Raw genomic sequence first — 18,148 nt, forward strand, 5'->3', positions numbered from 1 at the left:
CTTTAAAAAATCGTATAAAAAACATTTTAACCATTTTATAAAAAAGTTAAATCTTTATAATAACATTTTTTAATTTAATATAAATCTTTTTAACAATATTTATTAAACAATTATCCCATTTTTAAACAATTTTATAACGTTATTAAATTGCGTAAACTTTATTTATTTAACTTTTATTTTTTATTTTTTATAAACATTTCTTTAAATTTTATTACATATTTTTAATAATATTTTAAAAATATTAATAAACAATTATATAATATATATTATAATATATACCAAATAAATATTTAAATTATTAACTTAAATTTTAATAGTTACTTTTATAAATTAATAATAATAAATTAACATATTAATATATAATTTTTAATTATTAACGCAACATTAACATTTAATTAAAACAATTATTACATATTAAACAAAAAATAAAACAAATATTTAAAATTAATTTATTATTTATTTTAAAACAATAATAATATACTTTATTACTTATAACATTAAATTATTAATTAATTATAACATAATAATATTATTAACATAAAATTATTCATTTTATAAATACGTTAATTTAACGTTTAACAAACATTATAAATATATAAAAAAAATTATTATTATAAAAGATAATATTAATTTAAATTAATTTAAAAAAAAAAAAAAAATTACAAAAAAAAAGTAATTTTACACCGTATAAAATTTACATTTAAACTTACGTTTAAATGCCTGGTTTTAAAGGCGTAATTACGTAATAATACAAAAAAAAAAAAGTTATTAATAATAAAACACCGGTCATATAACCATATTACATAATTAAAGTTATGTTTATATATACCGTTTAAAAATTAACTTATACATATGTAAATAAATATTTTTTATTTAATAAATCTCCCACTTTTTTTACTTAATTAAATATAATTAATTAAACCACTTTATTTAAATTACTTTATTATTTTTTACTTTTCGTATTACATAATACACGGCAACATTATTACCACTTTAATAATATAACTTATAATTATATAAATATTAAATTATAAATTAACGAAATAATTTTATTAATAAAATAAAATGTTTAATTATTTAATTGTTAAAATTACATTTAAATTAATTTTATAATTTTTTATTATATATGTAAATGTTTTTATTTAAGTTTAAATTTTTAATAAAACTTATATTTTTATATATGTTAAAATTTTCGATAACGTACGTATTTAAAAAGCTTTAATTTTATAATTTATTTAATGAGTTATAATTTTAACTTAAAAAAACTGGGTTAATAAAATTACTTTATATTTTCGTTTTTTTTATTATTATAATTATTAAAAAATAAATGGTTAATTAAATTATTAAAAGTTATAATAATTGTAAAAATTATTGGTTTATTTAAATAAATAAAAATAATTGTACGTAATAAAATGCGGATATATTATTGTTAAATAAAAAATATATTATATTTATAACGTATAAATATACGTAAGTTACGATAAATTTTTCGTGTGTAATAAACGCCGTTTTATTAACGCGTGTTAAAATTTATTTATTTTAAATCGTCCCGAAAATGTTAAAATAATATAAAGTTTTATCGTATTTATAACGTTATAAAAATATGTAAGTTATAAAAAGTTTATTTTTTTTATTAAAAGATTTAAAATATTATAATAATAACGGTAATTATTTAAATAAATTGCATTTTTTTTAATAATATTTTATTAATTTATAATATTATTAATTAATATTAATATAATAAAATATAAATAATAATATATATTTAATAAAAAATAACATAAATAAAATTATTACAATAATTATTATTAATTTAATAATAAATTATATATATAAATATTATTTATAAAAATTAAAGTTTTATATGTAAATAAATCACATATTACCACGTAATTATTTTTATATAATAATATTTTAATATAATGATTAATTAACATTTAATATTATAATTTAAAAAATATTAAATATATATTTTTAAACTTTATTACGGTTTAATATAATAAAAATATTAATTTAATTAATATAATATAAAAAATTAACCAATTAAATTAAAAAATTTAATTGTTAATTTAATTATTAATTTAATTTTTAATTATTATATTTATATATTTAAATAATTTTACAATTTTAACAAATATAATATTATAATTAATATTATTTAATAATTTTAATTAATATTATTTAATAATTTTAATTAATATAAAAATAATAATTTAAATTATATATTTATATAATATATTATTATTAAAATATTTAAAGTTTTTTAAAAACAATTATTTTAAATAATTTTATATAATATAAGTTTTTAATTAATTAATTAATTAATTAACTTTATATATATATACATATATTAAAAATTATTTTAAAAAACTTTATTTTTAATTTTTTTATTTTAAAATAATTACATATAACCGTATAATTTATAACCGATATATACGATTAAATTATTTTAATAAATTTAAATTATAAATTTAATATCGTTTATAAAGTTATACTTTTTTTAACCACACCACTTTTTAACCAATTAAAACTTAAAACAACTTTTTAAAACAATATTAAATTTATAATTTAAAGTAAATTTAAAATTTTACACATTAAAATCATACGTTTAACGTTTTAAAATAATAATATTAATAATAATATTAATAATATTATTAAAATAACAATATTAACGCGTTTTTATAATAAGTAATAATTAATTATATAATAATTATTAACTTTATTATTAAATTTATTAATTTAATTTACGCGTTTTAAACTTTTTAAAATGTTAAATGGTTAAAATTAATTATAATACCAATTATAACATTAACCGTAATAATAACCGTAATAACGCGTTAACCATAACGCGTAACAATAACCGTAATAAACGTTAAAGTTTAATATAAATATGTAAAAAAAGTTAAAAATTTAAAAAATAATATTATTAATTTTAAATTATTAAAAAAAAAAAGAAATTTTATACATGGTTATAAAATATTAAATTATTATATTTAAATATTTTATATAAAACTTAATATAATTATATATATTTTAAAACGTTAAAAATTTTTAAACGTTAAAATTTAATATATAAAAACGCGATATTATATAAATATATAAAAAAAATAAAAAATAAAAAAAAAACATATTATTAATTTTAAATCATTAAAATTAAAACTATTTTATATATTATTATAATATATTAAATCATTATAAATATAATATTTGATTTTTTTATTATTAATAAAACCGTTAAAAACTTTTATAACGTTATATAACTTTAAACCAAAAATTTTTAAATATTTTATTTGTGATTTATAAGTATAAATATATAAACCACGCGTTACGTAACGTAAACGGGCGTAATTTAACTCGAAAATTTCGGGTTTAAAGTCATTTAAAATAACGATTAAATAAAAATAATAAAATTTTACATTTAATAAAAACATTTAAATTTTACATCGTTATTAAATTAATTAAATTTAATTAATTTAATATAAAATTATATTAAAAATATAAAATAAAAATAAAAATATTACCAAATAAACGGTATAAAATTTAATTAATAAAAAAACATACATTTTATAAAGTTTAAACAATTAAAATTATTTTAAAAATACAAATATATAATAATAAATTTATATAATAAAAAAAATATTTAATAATATATAATAATTTTACATATTACCGTTTTTATACATATACGTGATATTTTTTAAAATAATTACTTTTAAAAAACTTTAAATATTTTAATAATAATACATCGTATAAATATATAATTTAAATAATTATTTTCGCATTAATTAAAATTATTAAACAATATTAATTATAATGTTATATTTATTAAAATTATAAAATTATTTAAATATATAATAAAATCTTTTAATTTAATAAACGATTACCTTTTTAAAACATATTATATATAACGTTATAACGTATATATTTAAAAAGGTTAATTGCGAAATACCGCAAAAAATCGAGCTAATTGCGCTAACCTGTGGCTGACTACCCTTTTAAGCTAAGCTCACAGATTTTTTTCATTTTGGCACAGTGGCCTGTCTGGTCAACCGTAACCGGGGAGGGGTACAACCTGTGAATCTAAGCGGGGAACAAAATCTTGGGTTATAATGTAACACGGATATGTTGAGGGGTTGCAACGTATTGTGGAATTAGGTTATACTATTTATTTATATTTCTTCGAAATATTCTAGATTCTTACCGGCACAAACAATTCGCAGATGGGCTATGGAAGATTGATCTTAACCCCAACAGTCGGAAAAAGAAGCGATGGAACTACATACTAGCTCCGCCACCAATCCCTCATAGGTGAATAGCTGATTTCCACGGGCACGTAATTTGAGGATAGCATTTCCCCCTCTCGTTTTCTGGTACTTTTCTCTTCTCTCTTTTCGATACACTTTATCGAATCATCGCTGGCATAGCTCCATAGCCTTGGGTTAGATAGTCATACTCAATGGCATCATGGCATGGGTAATCCGTCACGCCCGGGATTTCTCGCCTAAACTGGCAATACCCCGGGGTCAAGCAAGGAGGTTCATCGCCGTGACGGTCCATCGGCAGGGCTGCTCGGGCACGTCTTTCACGAAGCATAATCCACATCAAAAACAATCCACAAAATACGGGCTGATAATTGCTTGGGTTCCTAGACCTATTGTCGATGTAACCTCGAAATACGAGATCGTTATAGCTTGGCAAAATGCTATCGTACTTATTGAATAACGATGGATATAAAGTCGTGCTTTTCACTTTCGTAACACCGCACCTCGAGTTTGAGGCACACATCTTTTCGTGTGTAAACCTGCCGACAACAATATGCGCGTAGGACACTTCCTGTTACCGTTGCTGCTCGCTGCTTCCGGCAGTGCGCAGAGCGCTGAATTCATCTCACGCCGTGACCTCAATGGCACCTTGAAAATCGGTGAAAATGCCACCCCGAGGCGGTTCATCGTCGAGTTGAAGTCGCGTGCGCACAGAGCCCACGTCTCGGCCAAGGTTACGGGACTCCCCGGGCTCCGTGTTGTGAAGGAGTTCGATTCGGATCTCTTCCCGGGCGTAAGCATCGAGTGTGAGAGTCACTGCAGCGCCGAGTCGCTCACAGACGCTCTTGACGCCGATGAAGATGGCCCTGTCGTAGCATCGGTTTACAGATCAACCCTCGTGCGTCTCTTGCCACCCGCGATAGAAGGCGAGTCGTTTAGTAACGACGCGGCCGCTGCTAATTACTCGGTCCATGGCTCGACAGGTGTCGAGAAGCTACACCAAGCCGGAATCATTGGCGAGGGTGCGATAATTGCTGTCGTTGATAGTGGCGTCCAATATACCCATCCTGCGGTAAAGTCCTCCGTCCGAAATTTGCCTACCCAGTTAAATAGACGAATTTCCATATTCGCTAACAAGGACGCGTTTATAGCTCGGTGGAGGCATTGGCCCCAACTATACAGTAATTGGCGGTTACGATCTTGTCGGCAGCGGTTTGTCTCTACTCCTAATTTATTGTTATGTAGCCGCGCATGTGAGGCTGACTTTCATTTATTTCATCAGCATGGCCTGATGTACCAGCCGAGCCCGACAACGATCCGATGGACGAATATGGCCACGGCACCCATGTCGCAGGAATAATCGCAGGAAAGAGTGACCAGTAAGCCGCTCTTGTGATATGGTTGCATCGCCCCCGTCTAAATACTGACACGAGATAGATTTGTTGGTGTTGCTCCAGGTGCCAAATTACTTTCCTTCAAAGTCTTCGGAAACAGTGGCTATTCAAACGAAGAGACGGTTATCGAAGGGTTTCTCAAAGCCTTCGACTCGGGGGTAAGCGGACTGGACCTTCACCCCCTATTAAGACGTTAAAAGGTTGCTTATGTTCAACCCACCGCTAACTGTCCTCTAGGCTGATATCATTAGCGCAAGTCTGGGAGAGAATAGCGGCTTCACCTCAAATGCTTGGGCCGTACTAGCTTCGAGGATGGTCGAAAAAGGCGTAGTTATTTCTATTGCTGCAGGAAACGAAGGCGACAATGGCCCGTTTGATGCCAGCAACGGAGCCTCGGGGAAGAATGTTCTTACTGTAGGAGCTGCTGAACCCGGGGCATTCCCTGCCCAGGCTTTTTCGGCGGACTTTAAACTGGGTGGCCAGTCAAACGAGACACAGATCGCTTACATACCCTCGTCCAGCTTTTTCCCTAATACCATCCTCGACTGGCCTATCAAAGCGGTATCGCTCAACTCATCAGTAGAGGATGATGCCTGCAGCCCACTGCCGGCTGACACTACCAGCTTCAATGGAACTATCGCACTGGCCAGAATTGGAGGGTGTGAAATTTCCGTCAAGCATACCAACATTGCAGCCTTCGGCGCACAATACGTCTTATTCTACAATGATGACAGACCGTACCAAACGTTATATACCAGCAATACCACTGGCCTCATAGCAGCCATAGAGGCCCGCTCAGGTAAAGCAATTGTCGACGCAGTCGCCGCAGGTGTCGAGGTTACGGCGTCGTTTGACATCGACACCGCCCACTACGTCGGCCTTTACAATTCAGGTAGCGGCCGTCCAGCGCGATACACGTCCTGGGGAGGAACCTACGATCTTGCACTCAAGCCAGATATTGCCGCTCCGGGTACCAAGATCCTTTCTACTTATCCAACCGACCAGTACCGGGTACTCAGCGGCTCAAGCATGGCCACTCCATATATTGCTGGCGTAGCCGCGCTGTGGGTAGGCAAGTTTGGTGGACGAGCTGCCCACGCAGATGATCCTGCGTGGGCTAAACGACTTACCGCCAGAATCATGGGCACCGCACGCGCTGTTCCCTGGGCTGACTGGTCTACAAGTACTACCGACTACGGGTTCTGGGCGCCGACTACACAAGTTGGTGCTGGGTTTGTTGACGCCGAGCGCGTGTTAGAATATTCTACAGAGCTCGGGTTCGAGGGCCGCAAGTTCGAGCTTAACGATACAGCTCACTTTACCGGTACGCACTCGGTTGACATCACTAACTACGGGGACAAGCCTATCACGTACACGTTTTCGCTACAGGATGCCGGCGGCTACGATTCGTGGAATCCGATTGTACCGGGCCACCCACAATCATTTATTCCCGGGCTCAAGCTCTACCCAGAGGTAAACCCAGTAAAGATGACCCCTAAGATTTCATTCCCTAAGGGGGACTTCACTGTTGCTCCTGGCGAGAAGAAGACAGCTGAGTACGGATTCCTCTCTCACGTCCCCAAGGCGATAAAAATGGAGATTATTATGTTAATACTCTTGTAGATTTATTTTCACCGCCCCAGAAGGACTCAACACCAGCAGCCTACCCGTTTACAGCGGCAAGGTCTTAATAAGCGGCGATAATGGCGAGCAACTTGGCGTTCCTTACTTTGGTCAGTATTTATGTGCAATTCGTATTAATATTGGCATAGGATACGGTTTTATCTAACTACGAAGGCAGGTGTTGCTTGCGACCTCAACCAAACCATTACCAATATTTGGGACTACGGTAAGAACTACCCTTGGTTGACATCTGGGGTCTCGGACAATAGAATCCAAAAGAAGTCCAAGTAAGCTCCCGACCCTTTGTGCCGAATATTCTTAGTACAAAAATATTAATATGTTAATTAGCTTTACCTTCAACCTATCCCGCGATGCGCAAGACTTCCCTAAGCTTAATACTGAGTTCGCCTGGGGTACGGAAGAGTTACGCTGGGATGTAAGTTTACACTCTCCACGTTGCATAGATATCGTTAAACTAACTCCCCGTCAACCCAGATCTTCGACGAAGATTATACCGAATCCGACTGGACTTACCCACCTCAGGTCGGCAAGAATAAGTATGTCGGATCGGCCACAAGTTGGAACGGCACGTCAAAATCTCAATGGTTCACACCGGGCCAAGACAGCGAGGATGATATCTTTTCTTTCCCGCTATACGACCAGCCGCGCAATAAATGGGGAATCTACTACTGGCTAGGGCGGTTCGCCAACGGATCGAGTATCCAGGCTGGATCTTACAGATTCCGCATCGCTACTCTGAGACCGTTGGGTGATCCTCAAGTATCGTACGATTGGGATATTTGGGAGACGCCAAAGGTTACAGTCCTACCACTAGCGGAGACAAATACATCGACTTCAAGATAGCTCATTTCTTGTATAGGTAGGTAGTTTACGCTAGGAACATTTGACAGGAGTACGATAGCGATGAAATAAAAGAATGGTGTTAAAAAGAATGAAGTGCATTAGGAGAGGTAGCTGTGGCCTTGATTAACAGTCTTATGCAAATGTATACGATTAAAAGGGTTTAGATCGCAAGCTAACAGGTATGTTGCGCGGAGAGTGGTAAAAAAAAAGAAAGAAAAAAGAAAACGTTAATGTGAATCTCTCGATCGGGGAATTGAACCCCGGCCACCTGCGAATTCAATGACAAGCAGGTATCCTAACCACTAGACGAATCGAGACTTTTCTTTGGTGGTGATGGAGATTCGCTCGCGGTAGAATAATTTATAGGGCAAGATTGTATCATTTGTGGGTCCACCGTATGTCACGCTAGGCTATTCTGAGAGTTCGCAGTTTTAATGCGCGTGCGATACGGCAGCAATTGACTTCGGTAGTAGGAATATTACCATACTAAACTCAACCATATTGAAGTTTCTTTTTCTTCTTTTCACTATAAGTTGTTCCTTTTTTTTCGCTAGTACATCTCGTTAAGTTACACTTTATATGATTAGCTTTCAGATATTAAAACGTAGTTTGGAGTTTGGGATAATCCTGAGCACGAACGTGCAAGTCCCCAAAGATGGCCGCCGAGTCGTCGCCCGGTAGGCTCTCCATGCGGTGTGTGTCTTCATCTTCCAGCTTTTCCAGCTCCTCTACGGGGTCCTCCTGGCCGTCTTTCTGACCCCTCTGCGGCTCGGTGGCTTTTTTAATGCCGCTCGATTCGCCAATTAGTAAAAATTGAGTGTTTACATAGTCGAGATGCTTGGGCTGCGTAGCGACCCATCGTAGGCCGCGGAATCCATCTTGCAACCTACAGCGCAAATTGTTAGCTGACAGCTAATCTAAGTCAATGCAATTTTATGAGGACTTACTCCTTTGGATATTCGGGAGCTCGGGGAAGGGAAGTACCCTTCGGAGGCTCATACTGAGGGTTTCTGGTGCTTATAATGAAGCTTCCTTTCTTCTTTAGCCCAATTTCCTTCTGCACCTCACCAAGATCATCCGGTAAAGTTACCATGTAGGCGAGATGGGATTTTCGGCCGGTACTCGTAATGGCGTAGATGCCTTCCGCTACGGGGGTAGCAGCAGGCGTGTGTCGAACACCGGCCGTCTTAGTGGTGTAGTCCGACGCAGACAGGAACTCATCCTTTAACGTCTTAAAAGAGGTATGCGACTTCTCGACGAACGCGATCCACCTATCCTTACCACTCAAGGGCAATACTTTCTTTGGAATAGCGATCAAGCGACTATTCCCAGCGTCGTCGATCGTGCCTTCGCCAAGCTTTGCGTCCTTGGCTAGGGGACGTAGGATGATGTAACTGCGGCGAATATCATCGATGCTGCTAGGCTCGTCGATACCTACCCTGCCGCGGATAAAGAAGTATATGATACCCTTCTCCAAGATGTTAGACGGGACGACTCCTTCTCTCGCCCCTACTTGCTCGGCCGAGCCCCTTTGATCTATTTCCTCTTGGGTGACCCCATTTTTACCATCTATACTGTTCCCATTAGCTGGTAGCTGGCTTGTGCCGTCGCCGTACGCTTCAGTAGGACTGACTAGGTTAGTTAATTGTCAATGCCATACAAGATCGTGTTGTAGAAGTACCTCGGAATAGTATCTTCTATGGTTTGCTGTTTCTCATCGCCGTCATTTTTAGTACGTTTAGATTCTGGCAATGCCTTCGTATTTAGTTGGTGCTTGGAGCTAACCCCTGCTCTGTTTTCATCCTTCGAGGTCGGCTCAACTTTGGCACCGGATCTAGTGGTGGGCATATTAGAAATTCGTAGCGGCTGTTAGGAATTGAAAGTGGTACGAATATATGAAGCGGAGAGGATGTGAGGAGCTTTGATCTTAGTCTCGACGATAATCTAATTGACTGTGAGATAGGTTGGCGATTTTATATATAAATAAGGAGTTGGTAAGCTTGAATGTTAGATATAGCTTGACAAGTCTTGCTAGTAGCTTGGATCACTCTGATGTCATTAATCTGATTTAAGGCTATCCTATTTCAAGGACATACAAGGAGCTTGGGCCATATTCATAATGATAGCTGTTTTCCTCTTTGGGAAAGTGAGGTCATATTAGTACGCATCAACGATCACAACTCTGGATATAGAATTGATACACGTTATTCGGGATATATCATGATTACATCTGATGGATTATGTTGGCGATCCTATTTATATTCGATTATATAATTTGGAAATTTGAACATAATGTCTTATCGTCAATGTGAGGAATCATCATATTATTTCCTACTGGTTATAAGCAATTGGGGAGAGATCACAGCATGCGCGTCATGGCTGACGGGGATATTATGTGATCGACGAGCTAGTATTATACAAGTTAGATCCAATAAAGGTATTTTTTTACCTTAACTAATTGATACTTGAAAAGTCTTTAAAGTTGGTAGTTAGTTGGTATTTTTCATTTAACTACCTGTTATAACTCTTGCATAATAATTCCCTTCGCGTAGAGAATCGCGGCCGCGTTCCGTCGTATGCTTTCGTATTTTCTTAACGCCAAGGGATATTAGTTATAGATGGTACAAGATAACCACACCTAGGCGTGTGGTTTGCGTGATAGTACCATGCTTGGAGTGGACAATAGTATATGTGCTGTTTTAAGTTGCATTCCATTCAAGCTGCGCATCCTCCTGGAGCGCTTTGACTTAAACGAGGTGGTATTCAACACTATCAATACGCGAACATGGAACAGGAGTAATAATATTGACCCAAGAAAACTCACTATAAATACAAGAGGAATCACAACGAAGAGACGACGAACTAATATGTTAAGAATGTCTCTAGTGAGGTTTTATGGCATTTATCTCGCTCGATGTGACGAGGTGTTTTCATCATTTATTAATATCTATCGGCGGTCCACATATGACTTACCCCTGAACCTATTCCGCTGATGCCCCACCGGCCGGGCATGTGCGTCAAAAGAGATCTCACCACCATCCCCGTCTCGGATAGTATCCGATATCTTACACACAACCAATACCAAGAGTAGTTCTCAACTAGCAGAGGCCAAGCCAACGCTGAATGGAACATCATTAAACAAAATATTTCCCTTCTGGGAAAGCCATAACCGCTGATTAGCTACATACGACTTAGGTCGCGCACAGGTCGGTAACACGTTCCGAATTTGCATAGTCTAAGCCTCTTAGGGTCACTCTTAAGGGTCTCTCCTAGGGGACTACTCATTGGGTGGGGATTTGGCGAGTTTATATAAGCCGTTCCCTAACAGAGAGAAATAGATTCACGATGTTGAGTTGCTACGGTGGTTTCTCTTTATCTATCTTGAGCAAAACTTGATAGACGGCAACGAGATCCTATTCTAGGCTCAGCCGCTCACTCTCATTAATTATATCCTACATCTGACCGATCCATTCTTTTATATATTATTGTTTACTTAATTGCTTTCATTCTTTATCTTATAAACTTGCACTCATTAAAATGAAGCCGGCAACACTCGCTCTCCTCCTTGGCCCTGTGGGCATTGTAGCCAGGCCATGTGGTGGCCATCGTTCTCAGACAGCTTCATCTACAATTTCGTCTACAGTTTCTTCGACAACATATAATACTACCGCATCATCGACTAGCGAGTCTACTACAGCAACTTCAATTCCTTCCATCACTTCCACGACGATTCCCTCGGTAACTCCTTCCGTTACATTGTCCACCAGCGAACAGGCTACCTCTTCCACGACGACATCTGCTGCCCCAACGTCTACTCAAGGTAGCGGCTCCTCATCTGACAGCATTGACGAACTATTCAAGGCGAAGGGCAAGCTTTACTACGGCACCGCAGCTGACTCTGGCACTCTGTCCAAGTCCCAAAATGCCGCTATCATCAAGAAGGACTTTGGGCAACTAACCCCTGAGAATAGCATGAAGTGGGATGCTATCGAACCAACCCGTGGCGGCTTCAGCTTTGGCGGTGCCGACGCGCTTGTTAACTTTGCCGTGCAGAACGGCCAAAGCATTCGCGGCCACACTCTCCTCTGGTACCAGCAGCTACCGGACTACGTCAAGGCCATCACAGATAAAAAGGAGCTTACCAGCGTCATTGAGAACCACATTAGCACCATTGTCGGAAGATACAAGGGCAAGATTCGCTCTTGGGTACGTAACAGCTAACTCTGAATATGAAAGGGAAAACACGCTAATACGATTGGTTTAGGATGTTGTAAATGAGGTCTTCACCGAGGATGGTACCCTCCGCGATTGTGTCTTTACCCAAGTTCTAGGCGAAGACTTTGTCCGTATCGCTTTCGAGGCGGCGCACAAGGCGGACCCAGATGCCAAGCTTTACATTAACGACTTCCATCTCGAGAGCGGAACGTCCGCCAAGACCACCACCGGCATGTTTGAGCACGTAAAGAAGTGGCTCGCTGCCGGCATCCCGATCGACGGTATTGGTATCCAAGGTCATCTCGGCGGTGGCAACCCCAGCGCTAGCGCAATGCAGGCTGGATTGGAGAAGCTCGCTACGACCGGTGTAAAGGAACTTGCCATTACCGAGTTAGATATCGTCAACGCGTCGGTCGATGAGTATGTTAAGGTCACCAATGCTTGCCTTGCTGTCAAGAAATGTGTTGGAATCACCCTATGGGGCGTGAGCGATGCTGTGAGTCTCCTATTCTAAGATACCCGACATCAAAAACTAACTTCCTTTAGGATTCGTGGCAAGCAAAGAGTTCACCGCTCCTTTTTAATACTAGCTACCAGCCCAAACCTGCATATGATGCTATCGTTAAGGCTCTCGCATAAGCAGCTTTGTGATATCAGTAATTAAAGCATAATGCGCTACTCTGATGATGGCGAATAATTTTCACGGGCTTGAGCAGTCCATAATTGTAATAGCTGAAGCTATCTAAAGGCTAGGGTCTCGATGAGCTACTACGATAGTTTCCACTTCTCATTCCTCGAAGTGATGAGCACAAGGGGATATGAACCGAATTAACACATAAATTAACTGTAATTTAATCGTAATCTATTTACTAGTCAACGATATCACAGCGACCAATGAAGAAATTAACCCTTCTTAAAATCAAGTGACCACCCGGATAAACCTGTTGCCTTGAACGAATCATCATTAATCATCTTAAACACTATCCATTAACTCACTCAGTAGTAACGAGGCCTTGAAGATGAATTAATAGCCCATGTATACCCATCTGATTTAAGTCAGGATTGTTGTTGTCTTCTAACATAATCGTAACCACCCCCTAAATATTATACCTCAACATAATTTCCCTAAGGGGCACTTTGGCATTCCATCCCTTGGACTAGAATTATAGCACTGACCATGGAACCCTTTAACCATTCATGCCTTATCAGAATTCTGTAGGTATTTATTCATAATAATCCAGATTGCGTATTTTGGTTTGGGATATCCAACAACGCGGGCGCCACATTATATCACTCTGCCCTTCATCTGCTTATCCCGGATGTTCAAGTTCTTCCAAGCTAGCGCGCAGGGAATCGTCAGCGACAGGGCAGCGCACGCAGCAATGCACATACGCTGCATGCCTTCACCATAAGCATCCATGATAGCCAAGCGCCCGGGCGTTTCCCATTTATACGACAGCTGCACTACGAGGCTCCCGAAAATCTTGCTGGCTTGGTCCTTAAGCTCTAGCGGGAGGTGCTTCTCAAGCAGACCGGGCATACTATGTGTCCATATCCCACCACTGACGCCAAGGCCGATTGTATCTCCAACCGCAGTGAATAGAGCGAGGAGCGCAAGTACCATGGCCACGTTAGTATGTTCGGCGGCGGCCATAATAGCAATCTTTTCGGTTACAACAAGCGTCTGGCAATGATTAGACTACAAATCAGTGGCCTTGAGAATAAAAGCGTCTATGCTTACCGAGGCGCCTATAGTCTCAAGCACTTGACACATGGCCACCAAACCGAGTGGAGTACCTGGCATGCGGTACTTGATCATCAGCCCGGCGCTCATAACCAGCAGAGGAGCTGCGATGAGCGCTAACCACTTATACCGGTTTGTCACACGGATTAGATAACCGATAACAAAACTCCAGGAGCATGAGCCCAAGTTGTAGATGTTACCGATCTAGCCTGCATCTTTTATGGATAAACCGAAGACTACTTGAAGCTGGCTTTGAAAGCTAACGTATCAGGACATTGGGTCAGCTTACAATCATACCTGCCTAGAACATTTGATGACCCCTTTTAGAAAACGGCGATTATAAGACTATTCGACTTACTACTAACTCGTTAGCCACTATTGTTAAAAGAATGCCGAGGAAAGTTCACGGAATTAGAGGGTTTGATACATACCTACGAGCCCCAACACCTCGACGCGAGGAACATCACGCCGCTCATGATGCAAGCGCCCATAACTGTACGATCCCACAGCAGATGGAACGATACGAGAGTCACTTTGGCGAAGTACTTCTCCCAAATGCAGAAAGCGACAAGTGACCAGCCACCAATAACGATCATGGTGATGATCGCAGCCAACCTCCATTTATCAGTCTGATACGTGGCGAGACTAAGGGGTAATATGATGAGCGAGAATCCGGCTACGACAAGAACCATGCCGACAACTCGAAATAATTAGCGAAAACTACCATAGAATACGCCATCCTCTCCCAGACATACCGTCGAACTCAATTGCATAATGCATTACGCTTTGTGACCATGTCCGACCGGAGTCACGAACAGCAGCGGGGAACCGCTTGCGAGCCTCCTTGCGAGTGTATAGCAAGATCCAGAGAACTGGAATCGCAGAGAAGGGAATAATAATTGCTAGGGTACCATAGGCCCATCGCCAACCAATACCAAGAAGAAAGTCTTCGGCGGCGGCGGGTCCTGCAAATGTGGTTGCTAAAAACGGAGCAGACATCACAGCCAAAAGCAATGCTCGGTTCCTCAATTTCGAAGTATCCGCAACCAAAACGTCGAGCACAAAATTCATGCCATTCTCACCAACGCGGTAGAATACCTTTTGAATCAGCCACCGTTAGCATTCTAGTATACGTTTAGGTTGGGAGAAGAGGTAAGAAGCGTACGAGAGCCGCAGCATAGGTTTCGACATTTCTGCTCACGGCCATCAATACAATCCCTAGCGTAGCGAAGCAGGTCATCAAAGCGAACCCTTAGGGTCGACCCCAGATATCGATGATCTTTGCGATAGGAATGCGCGAGACGCCCCCGAAGATGGATGCTACTACATGCGCTGTCGTGAGTAGCGAATGCCGCTGGAAGTCGCTTGTAACGTAAGCGATGAAAGAGTTAAACAGGCTAGACCCAAAAGCTAAGATAAAATTGACGATCAGCAGCCTAAGTATAAATCAGTACGTGGCTTATTTCATATTTTCGGTTTATTAACATGCGTATCTGATTATCATTAATTTCTTCGACCAAGTCTGAGTGATAGCTTCGATGTCTCGAACGCCATCTTGGCCTTCTATGTCTGGAACGTGCTTTTCGTCAATGTCAACGCTACCACGACCTTCGACGTTTTGAGCCGCGGCCCGGCCGATTTCGTCTATAGTAGCCGAGTGTGACGACTCCTGAGGTCGGACACCAGTATTAGTAGTCTTGGGGCCTACTTTAGGGGACCTCTTCTCGTGCATCTCTGTCATAGTAGCTCTAGTCTACCCACTGAAAGTGAGATACAAACGCGATTTGGAAGAGACCTCTAGAAATCAAGACTCGGCCGATTAAAGCAAGGCTTGGAGTATAAGAGGTAATAACCCCAGGTAATACAAACGAGAGCGGAGACAAAGCTGCCATAGACTGTGTTACCCTTCATCGATGGGATGGTTACAAAGCTTTCCTAAGGTCAAGTAGGTACTGCAATGTTGATCCGCCCGAGATGGAATATCATTGGCGAGTTATCATATAGATGATCTGATAAAATAAGATAACGGGGGACCCCTGGTAGCTTGGCGACTAAATTTATCTGATCTCTCGTCTATGCCGATGAGGATAAGCCAGCTATCGGTATAGGACTTGACTGGTAGAGTCGCGTTGCGTTTGTTCTGGAATCATTGCTTGAGAGACGATACGCATGGTATAACTTAGGTCATAAGAACTTTCTAGATAATCTATCTAAATTCCACCTATACGGCTAAGTGACTGTCATAAGATGGCGTGGCTTGAAGGTAACATATGAATACGATCCTTGCATGAGTCTGCAAGGGGTGATTCACCTCAGAATGAATCCCGCTAAGTGAATTTCAATCACCCCCGCTTCGCGATATATACATAATTCAATTCCAGATTGCATACTTCGTAGTTGCAACTATCGTAGCTCCTTCGCGTCGCTTCCCAGCTTCAACTCAGGCCTTTTCAATCCGACATCCCAAACCAACTATTACTCGTCTCGCCCCAAGATGTCCAGGAAACCGGTTAAAGGCGAGTATATCGAAACCGTAAGATAGCTCCCCACTATAAACAATATAGTAGTGCTTAATTAACATTTCTACCTACGATAGGATACAGGGAACAAGGTCTCGAGGAAGGCCATCCTGATCGGAACCCAGCACATCATGCTAGGCGGCAAGACCATCATCCAGGCCGAAGCCATGATTCGCGGCGATCTAGCGAGGACCGGGCAAGCTGTATCAGGCTCAGCCGCCGCTCCTGGTAGCAATACGGCCGTGGCTATCGGTCGCTACTGTTATCTGAGCAAAGGATGCTGTTTGCGCCCTCCAGGTCGCATATACAAAGGGTCAGTTGCGCATAATCTAGAAGAGCATAGTTTACAAGAGCTCCCATCTATTTTGAAAGTTACGTGCTAACTATCCATATCTCTCACCTCTCAGATCCTTCACCTTCCTCCCCCTCCGATTAGGCGACCACGTTTTTATCGGCGAGGGCACCGTCGTCCAAGCAGCAACCGTCGGCAGCCACGTCTACATCGGCCAGAACGTCGTCGTTGGCGAATTTTCTATCATTAAAGACTACGTCCGTGTCCTCGAAGGCACCGTTATACCCCCAAACATGGTCATACCAAGTTTCAGCATCGTTGCCGGCCAACCAGCCCGAGTTATCGGCGAGGTGCCCGAAGGCGGCCACGAGGCATTCGAGCTCCGAGAGCTGTACAAGACAGTCGGGAATAATCCACAGCCGCTACCTGTCTAATTTACAATTGCCATTGGTGCGATGTGCGCTCTTATATCCCTACACTCGTTGGTTGGATATAACCAAAATGCTCAAGCATCACGGCCAGGCCGACCCAGTTACAATCGCGTATCAGGACTACTTTCATGACGTATCGAATCAATCATCGTCAATGCTAATCGTCAATGCTAATCGGCGTGTCGCTCCAATCCTAGATCGGAATCGAATCGGTCATATGCCATTTCAGTCCTCTGACCTGAAGGTAACATCTACTTGAAACGCATGCGCTCCTTGGCCACATTGTGTAGAGGGAACTCACCAGATTTCATGGCTTGCATTACGCGCTACTCTCAATATAACCCCGAACTCACCCCCTTCACCAACGAAGAGGGCTAACGGGTTAGATATGATATATGAGACATGAGGACTAATAAATACCCGCACCGCGCTATCATGGATAAACAAGGTGCTGGATTTCTTCCGGTGAGTAGCGAACCAGGTCAATAGCAAGTATCGCAGCTAAGATTAGCAACGCTTAGGATATCTAGGAGACGTTTGTTGAGGTCGTCACCTGTTCATGAATATTGATTTCGGTCGTAAGAGAAACTTGGTGTCGAGGTGAAGGTTTCAAATATGTTCTCTACGGCCTACAACTGATAGTCATATCATATTTTTAGGGTTAGTTAGGGTTAAGTTAGGGTTAGGGTTAGGGTTAGGGTTAGGGTTAAGGGTTAAGGGTTAAGGGTTAGGGTTAGGGTTAGGGTTAGGGTTAGGGTTAGGGTTAGGGTTAGGGTTAGGGTTAGGGTTAGGGTTAGGGTTAGG

General features: G+C 39.3%; 5 protein-coding genes and 1 non-coding gene across 6 annotated transcripts; 3 read left to right on the forward strand and 3 right to left on the reverse strand.

Annotated features, from left to right (window-relative positions):
- Nucleotides 1–4,109: 4,109 nt before the first annotated feature.
- Nucleotides 4,110–8,640, forward strand: F4817DRAFT_355067 (subtilisin-like protein). The gene is made up of 10 exons (XM_049305612.1): nucleotides 4,110–5,334; nucleotides 5,414–5,474; nucleotides 5,545–5,641; nucleotides 5,700–5,814; nucleotides 5,894–7,212; nucleotides 7,280–7,389; nucleotides 7,458–7,566; nucleotides 7,628–7,715; nucleotides 7,775–8,538; nucleotides 8,617–8,640. Exons 1-9 carry the CDS (start codon nucleotides 4,816–4,818, stop codon nucleotides 8,141–8,143), a joined length of 2,787 nt encoding a protein of 928 aa, XP_049153430.1. The 5' UTR covers nucleotides 4,110–4,815; the 3' UTR covers nucleotides 8,144–8,538; nucleotides 8,617–8,640.
- F4817DRAFT_t164 lies at nucleotides 8,382–8,460 on the reverse strand. Its single transcript has one exon. It is a non-coding gene; the product is annotated as a tRNA-Asp (tRNA).
- Nucleotides 8,641–8,649: 9 nt separating the features above from the next.
- Nucleotides 8,650–10,174, reverse strand: F4817DRAFT_40388 (uncharacterized protein). Its single transcript, XM_049307419.1, has 3 exons — nucleotides 9,825–10,174; nucleotides 9,091–9,771; nucleotides 8,650–9,029 (listed from the first exon to the last, which is right to left on the reverse strand). The coding sequence occupies exons 1-3, from the start codon at nucleotides 9,989–9,991 to the stop codon at nucleotides 8,741–8,743; spliced, it is 1,137 nt and encodes a 378-aa protein (XP_049153431.1). The 5' UTR covers nucleotides 9,992–10,174; the 3' UTR covers nucleotides 8,650–8,740.
- Nucleotides 10,175–11,476: 1,302 nt separating this feature from the next.
- On the forward strand, nucleotides 11,477–13,272 carry F4817DRAFT_355072 (glycoside hydrolase family 10 protein). Its single transcript, XM_049305613.1, has 3 exons — nucleotides 11,477–12,349; nucleotides 12,408–12,854; nucleotides 12,905–13,272. The coding sequence occupies exons 1-3, from the start codon at nucleotides 11,681–11,683 to the stop codon at nucleotides 12,995–12,997; spliced, it is 1,209 nt and encodes a 402-aa protein (XP_049153432.1). The 5' UTR covers nucleotides 11,477–11,680; the 3' UTR covers nucleotides 12,998–13,272.
- A 371-nt stretch (nucleotides 13,273–13,643) lies between these two features.
- Nucleotides 13,644–15,843, reverse strand: F4817DRAFT_362875 (putative siderochrome-iron transporter; the record flags this gene model as incomplete). Its single annotated transcript, XM_049306580.1, has 7 exons — nucleotides 13,644–14,042; nucleotides 14,100–14,306; nucleotides 14,343–14,361; nucleotides 14,538–14,802; nucleotides 14,858–15,200; nucleotides 15,406–15,538; nucleotides 15,620–15,843. The coding sequence occupies 7 exons, from the start codon at nucleotides 15,841–15,843 to the stop codon at nucleotides 13,644–13,646; spliced, it is 1,590 nt and encodes a 529-aa protein (XP_049153433.1).
- A 701-nt stretch (nucleotides 15,844–16,544) lies between these two features.
- On the forward strand, nucleotides 16,545–18,026 carry F4817DRAFT_355083 (trimeric LpxA-like protein). The gene is made up of 3 exons (XM_049305614.1): nucleotides 16,545–16,635; nucleotides 16,699–16,934; nucleotides 17,029–18,026. Exons 1-3 carry the CDS (start codon nucleotides 16,597–16,599, stop codon nucleotides 17,345–17,347), a joined length of 594 nt encoding a protein of 197 aa, XP_049153434.1. The 5' UTR covers nucleotides 16,545–16,596; the 3' UTR covers nucleotides 17,348–18,026.
- The last annotated feature ends 122 nt before the right edge of the window (nucleotides 18,027–18,148 follow it).

This window comes from Daldinia loculata (genome assembly GCF_022478755.1).
Source record: "Daldinia loculata strain CBS 113971 unplaced genomic scaffold F4817scaffold_125, whole genome shotgun sequence".
In the NCBI taxonomy this organism is placed as follows: Eukaryota; Fungi; Ascomycota; class Sordariomycetes; order Xylariales; family Hypoxylaceae; genus Daldinia; species Daldinia loculata.

Coding starts and splice junctions, on each gene's coding strand:
- F4817DRAFT_355067 (XM_049305612.1), top strand. CDS start 4,816: ATGCGCGTAGGACACTTCCTGTTACCGTTGCTGCTCGCTGCTTCCGGC. Junction 5,475..5,544: donor TTACGATCTTGTCGGCAGCG/GTTTGTCTCTAC, acceptor TTATTTCATCAG/CATGGCCTGATGTACCAGCC. Junction 5,642..5,699: donor ATCGCAGGAAAGAGTGACCA/GTAAGCCGCTCT, acceptor GACACGAGATAG/ATTTGTTGGTGTTGCTCCAG.
- F4817DRAFT_40388 (XM_049307419.1), bottom strand. CDS start 9,991: ATGCCCACCACTAGATCCGGTGCCAAAGTTGAGCCGACCTCGAAGGAT. Junction 9,772..9,824: donor ATAGAAGATACTATTCCGAG/GTACTTCTACAA, acceptor TAACCTAGTCAG/TCCTACTGAAGCGTACGGCG. Junction 9,030..9,090: donor GCTCCCGAATATCCAAAGGA/GTAAGTCCTCAT, acceptor TTTGCGCTGTAG/GTTGCAAGATGGATTCCGCG.
- F4817DRAFT_355072 (XM_049305613.1), top strand. CDS start 11,681: ATGAAGCCGGCAACACTCGCTCTCCTCCTTGGCCCTGTGGGCATTGTA. Junction 12,350..12,407: donor AGGGCAAGATTCGCTCTTGG/GTACGTAACAGC, acceptor CGATTGGTTTAG/GATGTTGTAAATGAGGTCTT. Junction 12,855..12,904: donor TATGGGGCGTGAGCGATGCT/GTGAGTCTCCTA, acceptor AACTTCCTTTAG/GATTCGTGGCAAGCAAAGAG.
- F4817DRAFT_355083 (XM_049305614.1), top strand. CDS start 16,597: ATGTCCAGGAAACCGGTTAAAGGCGAGTATATCGAAACC. Junction 16,636..16,698: donor AAGGCGAGTATATCGAAACC/GTAAGATAGCTC, acceptor TACCTACGATAG/GATACAGGGAACAAGGTCTC. Junction 16,935..17,028: donor CCAGGTCGCATATACAAAGG/GTCAGTTGCGCA, acceptor CTCACCTCTCAG/ATCCTTCACCTTCCTCCCCC.